The sequence below is a fragment of the Salvia splendens genome, chromosome 22 (genome assembly GCF_004379255.2).
Source record: "Salvia splendens isolate huo1 chromosome 22, SspV2, whole genome shotgun sequence".
Classification (NCBI taxonomy): Eukaryota; Viridiplantae; Streptophyta; class Magnoliopsida; order Lamiales; family Lamiaceae; genus Salvia; species Salvia splendens.
In genome coordinates this window covers 13,113,711-13,123,606 of record NC_056053.1, presented here as the reverse complement: position 1 = coordinate 13,123,606, position 9,896 = coordinate 13,113,711, and the positions used below count along the sequence as shown (strand labels likewise).

Genomic DNA, 9,896 nt, shown 5'->3' with positions numbered 1-9,896 from the left:
TAAAGGCACCCCTTAGTTAGCCACTTTGAGCCCATACACTCTTACCCATTCTTTGAAACCTTAAAACCAAAAATTTTCGTATCACATGAGAAAAGAGGGTCAAGGAGATGAAATTTATCAAGGGGAACAAAAGGGGATAGCAATAGAATAAAAATTAAAAGGTAGTCGGGTCGATCAAGTTAGACAATCAGGTTGATCATATAAAAAAATTGAGAAAAGGTTTAAGAAAAGAAAGGGGCAGGAAATAGTTGCAACCTGACCCAGTAAAAAAATAAAATAAAGCCGAAAGTTATAAGGCTAAGGGTCAACATTGACCGAGAATGAGCATCAAGTGGAAGAAGAAATAAAAACCCCAAATTTGATCCAGCAAGTTTAGTCAAATCTTTGGCTTTTTTACTCAGGTGATTTTCTCTTTTAAACTTAGAACCCCTAGGACCCTACCCTAACAAGTTACTACCCCTGAGCCCTGTTACAACCCCAAACAAAGACCTTAAGGAACTATCTTGTGCAGTCCGATTCAAAGTATTAAATTTGTAGCAACACCGAGTGAACAGTCCTAACATCTCTGGTGAGAAATGAGTGACTGAGTGAATCCAACAGTGGTTTTTAAATTGAGCAATCTTGACAAGCTGACTCCTTGATCAAGCAGAAGCGAAAAAGCAAAAACATAAGCTACTGGTTAATGGTATGACCTCGACCTCAGGTATGATTGTTGGAAAATTATTCGGTCCAATGCATACATGTGAATACGTGTTTTTAGTTCTTGTTCTTCTTTCTTTTGCTTGTGAAATAAGTAAACCATGCTAGAAATTTCCTGATCTTTTTCTCTTTCTTTTTCTTTCTCTTTATACTTGAGGACAAGTATATTTTAAGTGTGAGCAGTTTGATAAAGCTCATTTCATGCATCGGTTTTGGGGGTAAAACAATTACTACTTGATTGGTTTATCGAGCAAACAAGTGTTAAAATGTGCAGAAATGCTACTTGTCCAAGGCAGCAAGGCCGAACTGATCAAGCACGTACAAAAGGCAAAAAAGGCCAAAAATCAGGGGAGTTGATCAAGGGGCGAGGTCAAGCAGTTGAAGTAGGGACCGCTGGTTTCTAGAAGGAAAACGTTAGGAAATGAGCTGGATGCGGCGCACCATTCTATTACCCAGGACGACGTTCTAGAAGGGGACACGTGCCAGCTTGTGAAGACGCCAGGATGAACCGATCAGAAATTTGTTATCCAAAAGCGTCGTTATTCTAGAAGAAAGAGCACGTAGCAATCAATGAGTCGCTCATCCTCTGCATGAGCGAATATTCCCTGTCAAGATCGTTATCCAGCTGGAGGCTGAATCGAGCTTATAAATAGAGGTTGCGCCACCACAAGAAAGTATCCGAGACTTTACTTTCCGCCTAGTTTAGCTTAGTTTAGCTTAGTTCAGCTCTCTAGCATAGTTTAGCTTAGTTCTGCTCTCTTAGCTTAGTTTAGTTCAGATCTCTAGTTTAGCTTAAATAGCGTAGTTAAAAGGGCGACCGAAGGGAGCGTTGCAGAATAACCATTTCTGTCGGCATAACTTAAGTTTCCCGCTGAGATTCTTCTCAGTTTACCGCTTTCTTTATTTTCGAAGTGCTAGCTTAGTTTATTTTCACGCTGTAATCGTATCTTAGTTTAATCGAAGTTGTTCTCTCTTTTAAATCGCGCATTTACTTTTCTGTTATTACCTGCAATTTACTTGACCCAGTGTTTAAATTTCTGTTGATCAAGCTAGCTAGTTTGAATTATGCCTAGATAAAAACCGTAGTTAAAACTCCCAAGTTAAAGCGTGGCAGTAGCCAACCCCCTTGTTCACTACTCACACACTCGACACACCAACTTCTCTGTGGGATCGACCCCGAACTTGCCGCTTTACTGTTAAAGTAGTGCGAAATCGGGAGTTATAAATATTATCTTTGGCGCGTTTCGGTTCGAGAATTGATTCGATTAAGTGGCAACGACAATTTGCTAACTGGTCCAACCGATTCAGTTATCCTCCATATAACTTGATCCAATCTTAATCCGCGCGTTTCCGAGCTCGCCAAGCGCATATGGTAATTTAGTTCATCCTTTATGTTTTCTGATTCTCGTATTAAAGTTCAGTGCATATGGTAATTTAGTTCATCCTTTATATTTCCTGATTTTGTGTTTTCAAAATCTCGTTTTGTTTTCTGATTTTGTGTTTTCTGATTCAAGTACAACTGATTTTATTTAATTATAAAATGAAATCTTTTCTACATCTGATGAAGTATTTACTTCTGATTTGTGTCAGTTGGTGGTTTGTGAATGATTTATGTGTGTGATATATGAAGTGTGTTCAGTTTAAGATGAATTGGTTCTAATCTCTTTTTGTGTATAGGTCATAAAAATTGTGTGAATAAGATGAATACATGTGATTGTATGATGATATGAAATGGTTATTTGATCTCTTTGATGGTGTTGTTATGATCCATTTCTTGCAGATGGAAACACAGGCAAAACTCCTGCTAGTGCAAAGTCAACACCAGTTTCTAGTTGATTAGACAAGTTACCACCACTCAACAAACATCCGGATGTTATTCTAAAAGCACATGGTAATATTAATATGATTTGGAAAAATATTACCACTATTTTTGTATGAAGTTCACAACTTCTTAGATCAATCCTTTCTATGCATTGGATTCATTTTGTATAATTGTTTGATTTGAACTTGTTGTGCATAGATAAAACAATAGCTGCATCTAGTAAGGAGATTGTTGCTGACATAAAAAAAGGTGAATCTGTAAATGATCGACAAGAGAAGGTTAAGAAATTACTTCATTCTTGTATGTCGGTCAGCGTGCTGAAAGGTTTGAATTACGAGATATTTCCTGTTTGTTTTTTAAGTACAAAATGTGAAATTTGTGCATTGAATTGAATAATGTGTTTTTGTATGGTAGAAATGATGAAAATGGTGGCTCGTCGTTAGTATGTGGTGGAAATGATACAACAAGGAGAAACCAGCATAAGATAATTACACCACATATAGAAGGTTAGTCAGGCAATCGATTGTTAGACCAAATTTTAGGTGCGTAGATTGTATGTAATGATGAATTAATTATTAATAAGCTGAAGTATCTCCTAAAATGCATATATGCAGTTTGGGAATGAAGTGGTTATACATTATTGTTTATTATCTGATATTTTCAGGAGCTTCAAAAGTTGATCGAGAACGAGCTAATAAAGAAAGAAGGTCAAAACAGAACAACGACAGAGTACAGAAAGGCAAGGGCAATAAAAACAATGATGCAATAATCAGTCATGAATGCCTCAACAACAAGCGCATCACAACGAGATACTACGTAGAGGAAAGCAAAAACAAGGACATTGATGTTGAAAAAATGATAGCATGTTACCTTAAGAAGAAGTCATGTTTTGATATTTGAAATCGGAACATTTTTTCCCACGTAAACTGTAAACCGAATAGTCTAAATCTTCCTTTGTTATTAGCTTAAAGTAACCAAAACTGGTATATTGTGTAGTACAGTTATTAAAGATTTTTATTAGATAAAGTAGTGTGATTAAATGGTGAAACATTTCAATACATAATGAATTTATAAGAATATATTATGGAATTTTTATACTGAGGGATGCGGAAACATGGTTTTACGATGAATTAAATTGACTACAATATGAAAAAACATTTTATGAGTTCAATAAAACATAAATGATAATATAAAGAGATCACTTTACATAAAAAATTATTCATTCTGTGTAAAAATTTATTCATCAGGCCATCAGATTAGTTCATCCATCCAAAACGTAAAAAGAATAGCCTAACTACATTTATTTTGAAACTATATTCATCGAAACAGAAAATATATTCATCTAAGTAAAATATAAAGAAGTTAAAAAACTGAGATAATACATCAAGACATAGTCACGAAAGATATCTTGTACTACTTTTTCTTCTGCTTCTCCTTAATCTTTTTGCAATTTCTTGCATCATGATTACTAACCTCGCCGCATTCGGCACATTTACGACCAGGCTTTTCCTTCAGCTTCATAGCTTGCTCAAAGGCGTGTAAGAGGCCGTCTTCCTGAACCCTTGGTTTTGACAACGTCGGGAGGATGGACATCTATTTCGCTAGGGGCTTGAGACCCATAGAAATTCTCAATCATTTGCCTCTTATCACTAATAGACAATACAATCCCGTCACCCAATATTGCTTTTTTCATTCAGCAATAATTTGTCTGAATCCACGAATTTTGTCAACGTTTCCCTTAATAGTCTGTGCAACCTCAAAATAATCACCATGCATATCCCTCCATTCTTGTGCTGCCACATCGATAATGAGAGCTTCTTCAATATTGTCTACAAAACCACAATGAACAGGCTTGACAAAATAAGACTTCAACCAACGTCCTCCATGTAAGTGATCAGGAACCATCTTCAATTTTTTGTTTCGTAATACCCAAAAAATGTGGCTGCATACGAGTCCAAGTTTTTGAAATGGTTTACACCCACATACATATAAATCGCCAGAGACGGAATAAGACACGGACCAGTCCTTAGAGAACTTGTCATTGATCACATATATTTCAGTGTCCTCCTCGATTGAAGTCTTTACCATGGTGCAAATATCAATCGCTTCCTCAATCTCTTCCTGAATTGCCTTAAACCCACCGTCACTATAGATTGTTGACGCATGCCTCTCAAGTGCAGAATTTGTTTTCAACATTGGGGTCGTGTTGGAGTCATGATATTCAAACCTGTTGCTATTGCTCCTTTGGGCATCCAACGCATTGTTGTAATTCATAAGAAACTCGACTAGATTACATCGAGACTTAGTGTACCTCTTGAAGAAACTGTTCTGAGACTCGGATACATAGGTGGTCTTAATCAATGAACTCATTGGAAAATCCCTGAAGTAGGCTGGAATCTGTATATCATCGCATATGTAAATAGATTCATAAATACCTTAAAATAGTTCATAACTAAGCAAAATTTGTACAACACGGTATTACATAAAAAAATAGTATGTTGTTGACATACCCAGAATTTTCGATTGGCAAACATTATCGAAAACCACTCTTTGTTTTGTAAGGCCGTATTTTTCCATAATTTCGTGCCAGGTTTCTTCGAATTCTTCAGGATCTATCAACTCCGACCACACACATTTATTAAACTTCTTCTTTAAATCCTCATTGTGGAGCTGATTCTTGGGCAATTTTCAACGACCTTAAACATGATGTGCCACATGCACCATCGATGTCATGTATCAACTAGAACACTATCGACAGCCACCTTCATTCCCAAATCCTTTTCTGTAATGATCAATTTGGGAGCAGCGCCCATGCATTTAACAAACCTTTCGAACAACCATTCGAAAGAATGAGCATTCTCTTTCGATAACAATCCTGCACCAAATGTAACGGGTCTTCCATGATTGTCTTTGCCCGTGAATGGTGCAAAAATCATACAATTGTGCTTGGCAATAGGATCACACCAGAAAAGACGTGTAAGCCAGCCCTTAGAGTTTACCTCAAAGTCGTAGGTGAACGACGAACATACCTCCTTCTTCCGCTTCAGATCATTCAATACCATTTGTGCATCAGCACCATCCACATATGCTCTTAGATCACGTCTATAGTTGCGAACCCCGACAATGGTGCATCCGACGTAATCCAAACCACCTAAGACCTCACTAAGCAGACTAAAAGTCAACGTGGAACCGATATTTGCATTTGCGCAATCTGCTATGAATTTCTGATGCACTAGGTCGATATTGCGATTGAGCCTCATAAATCGCTTATGATGTAATTGAACCATATCGTGATTATGTCGCTCTTCAAATTGTTTAGCAACATAACCAGTACCCTTACAAAACTTAAAAGCAACTTTATCCTTACAAAGACACTTTCTAGAAGAACGCCTAAGCTTAGTCTCAGGCTGTTTATAATTCACTCGCTTCTCACCTTCTCTACTACACACAACGTATAGCCATGTAACCAGATCTCCAACCCTTTTAGATCCATGTTTACGGGTGTCAAACCCTACCTGCCGTGCATATTTATTATAGAAGACTGTGGCATCATCCAAGGTATGAAAAAGCTGGCCAATATGTGGCTTCATTTGGGAAGGACATTCAGGGATGTATGACACTGAGATTAAAAAAAAGATCATTCAGTATGCAGTTTGTTTCATCCAGTATGAAATATATTTCACTACTACGAACAAAATTATACATCAATATGTTTTATATGAAAGATATTCACTGCGATAAACAGAACAAATATTCCTACTACCTGGCTCTAATTCTTCATCCTCGGATGATTCCGAGTCAGAATCAAAAAGTGAGCCGCCAACCGGAGATTGTAACTCATCGAATATTGACCCATGATTGTCGTTAATATTTTATGTAGAAGTAGTTCCACGTATGTTTCCTGCTTCGGGAGAAAATTCAGTTGTGTGAGAAGGATTGCTCGAGTCGTCCATTGATGTACTAGTAAAGTCCGTTCTAGGCGTAAAGCTGTTTGACGAATCCATACAACCAAATAAGACGAAGAAGTAGAGAGATGATAGTTCAAGATTGCGAATGAATGGAATTGGGATTAGTTTATATAGAGAGATTGAACTGTGCAATTAGCCGATTCAATGGAAAATGAAGAGTGGATTAGAATCGTGTGAATATCATTATCATATTAACGTGTCTGAATGTATTAGAAGATTGAATTGCAAATGAAGAGTGCAGTAAAGTCGTGTGAAAATCATTGTCATATTAACGTGTTTGAAATCAAGGAAAACAAAATAACTGCCAATGTTACAATTACAAAATAAGCTCCCACACGTTACTTGCATAATATAATACATGTAGACAATATTTAATAATATTTGAGAGAATTAATTATGACCATCAGATTATAAAAATGGGTGGACATGATTTGTTATCTAGTTCGGTCATTAAAATAGGTTCGACATTGAATACAATCCACAATTTGAATATTTACTTATCACTAATTTTTTACTTGAAAATATGGTGAAAAAGTTCACCCGACTATAGGGTTCTTGTATATCATCATCATTTTGTTTGAATATGAGTGATAAAGTATTGCTAAGATTTATATTTTAAATTAACATATATTAGACTGCGTTAAATGTTATATTTATCCAATATAGAATCTTACTGCGGAATGCTTACCTGTTATTTATTTCAGGTAAATGCATTTATTATTAATTGCATCTTTGCATGATATACGAGCGTTAGCGTTTTAGAATTGTTATTTAAGTTTTTTTCCCCTCAGATATTACATTGTAGCGTAAGTTGGACGCGTCACATATACTCCATTTTATTACTAGTTAGGAATCTTTATAGAATTCTTAATAGAAGGATGCCATCAAATAACAAAAAATAAAAAAAAATCCACCACCCATTTCAAAGTATTCCTCCGCCCATCTTATAAAAATAGACTAGTTTCTCTTTCTAAGTTACTTAAATAATTGCGCATTAAAACTCCTGTCATTTAAAGTTATGTGGTATTTATGCATATAAATCTTTTTTATCTTTTATATTTTCCATATTTAATTTGCCATAAATATATCACCTAACCTATAATTTCCATATAGTCAAAGTATGATGAGTTGTGTAATAAACACTCATCATTTTTATTCTTGTTATTATTTTTGTATAACTTTAATTAATTAAAGTTAAAAAATGGTTGATTTAATTTTAATTTTAGGGTGATAGCTTGAGGCAGCAAACCCTTCAAAAGTTGCGGCTGCATCTGACGATCCGCCAAGTCGCGCAATGTTTTCTGTCATCAGCGAGTACTTCTACCGCCTCCGCTCCCTCGGCACTCTCTGGCTCAACCGCACCCGCCATGACTAAAGGCGGCAATGGAGAAATTGCTCTATGCATATAACATTTGATACTGAAGACTTTTTTTTGAATTTTTTTTGGTACGCATAGCAGATTCAAACTGATCTATTTCTTCTATATTATTTTTTCTCTCAATTTACTTTCTTTTCACTTTAACTATTTATTACTATTATTTTTTCAAAATACGTGTGAAAAATAAATGTAGGACTTAGGCTGGGACAGAGAGAGAGTAATAGTTTTATAATAAAATATAAGTGAGAATGAGTTAGTAGAATATATGATCCACTACCAAAAATAGTAAAAGTGAAAGATGACAAATTTTGGGGATAGACGAAATGGGAAATAAGTGACAAATTTTCAGTGACGGGGGGAGTAATTATTTTGTCTAAAAACAAACGATACTTTTGTTAATTTACATTAATAAATTAAATAATAGTTAGATTTATGTAAATTCTAATTGTTTGGATATGTTAATTGGTTGACACAATATAATTTGTGTTAATTTTAAAATATTACTCTTGAATTTTCTTTATTTTTGGACATATTTATGCAATTTTTGTTTTTCCATTTAGAGTGGTCTTTACAATTCGGATATATGTTTTTTGAGTTGATTCTCAGATAATTAGTTCAGTTTGATTTTCATTTTTCACAAAATTTTGTTTTTTCTGTTTAGCCAAAAAACCGAGTACTCACCCCTACTTCACAAAATGTGAGCAGTGTATGTATAGTGTGTGTACGATGTGTGTATAGTATGTGCAGTATATCTAAATCATGTGTAGAGTGTGTAGTCTATGCACAATGTGTGTGTATAGTGAGGGGCGGACCTACGTAGTGTCTTGGGGACTCATGGAACCCCCTACAATTTCACAATTTGTTATATATATTTTATATTCATCAAATTTACAAATTCATTTATCAGCACAAATGGCATGTCACCTTGCCTTCCGCAGTCTTTGATTGTGTTCGATTCCTCTCCCCAGTTTCCCTTTTTATCACCCCTTAAAAGGCCTCATAAGGGGGAGGGTTATCCACACTTATATAGATTAGATGGGATCTTCACTAAGTCGACGTGGGACAGAATTTAGAGAATTTAACACGCCCCCTCACGTGTGGGCCGGAAAGGACATTGGTCTTCCATCACGTGGGTAGGCAATGCAAGAGAAACCATCATCGATGTGGGCCGGAAAGGACATCGGTCTTCCACTCGTGAGGTAGATAAGAGATAAAGAGAAAACCATCATCGACTTGGGCCCGCTCTGATACCATATTAGAAATGGGTCACTCACCCCTTAAAAGGCTTCATAAGGGGGAGGGTTATTGTTAAGGGTGTTTCCCTTAACAAGCACCGGCGGCGAGTTCGCTCGGCGGTGGAGATAAATTTCCGGCGACCAATAGGCTCGGCGGACGATTGCAGAGTTTCTGTGCGCGGGAGTCGCTCCCGTCGGGCAGATAACTCGGCGATTGATAGAATGCTCTGGCGTCCAATTAGGATTGCGGAGGGAATCCAAAATTAGGATTGGAAAACACACGTTATCTTTGGGGGAGAAAATATTTCATTAATTGATTGAATGAATAAAAAAGATAACAGTCTATCCTATTTATAATGCTACTGACTTAATGAACAAGAAAACAAAGATATAGAAAAATATATGCTAAATCTCTATAATATCTAAACTAAATAATAATAATAATAGAGGTTCATATCAACTCCCCCACGGTTAAAATCCACCTTGTCCTCAAGGTGGGAACCACGAAGCAAAAAGGAGAGTTGAAAGCAGAAGCTTCGGCGAGGCAACTCCTCCTGGATCAAACACACACCGAACAGATGAACGTCTCCCTTCTTCACTTCCATAAAAATCAACAAAGGAAACCCAACTTTGTCGGAAAAATTCCTTGCCAAATCGAAAAGCTTGTTCATGTCTCCCAGAATGCCCAGGCACGGCATGTCATTACTCGGAGGGATCAACCTTGCATCTTTGTCGAGCGATGTTGATCGATGATTCATACTTGGAACATCACCGACATTCAAATCCACATAGAC

At 36.4% G+C, this 9,896-nt stretch overlaps 1 protein-coding gene across 1 annotated transcript; it reads right to left on the bottom strand.

Moving 5' to 3' along the window:
- Positions 1 to 5,250: 5,250 nt before the first annotated feature.
- On the bottom strand, positions 5,251 to 6,111 carry LOC121786744 (protein FAR1-RELATED SEQUENCE 5-like). Its single transcript, XM_042185373.1, has one exon. It carries the CDS (start codon positions 6,109 to 6,111, stop codon positions 5,251 to 5,253), a length of 861 nt encoding a protein of 286 aa, XP_042041307.1.
- Positions 6,112 to 9,896: the final 3,785 nt, after the last annotated feature.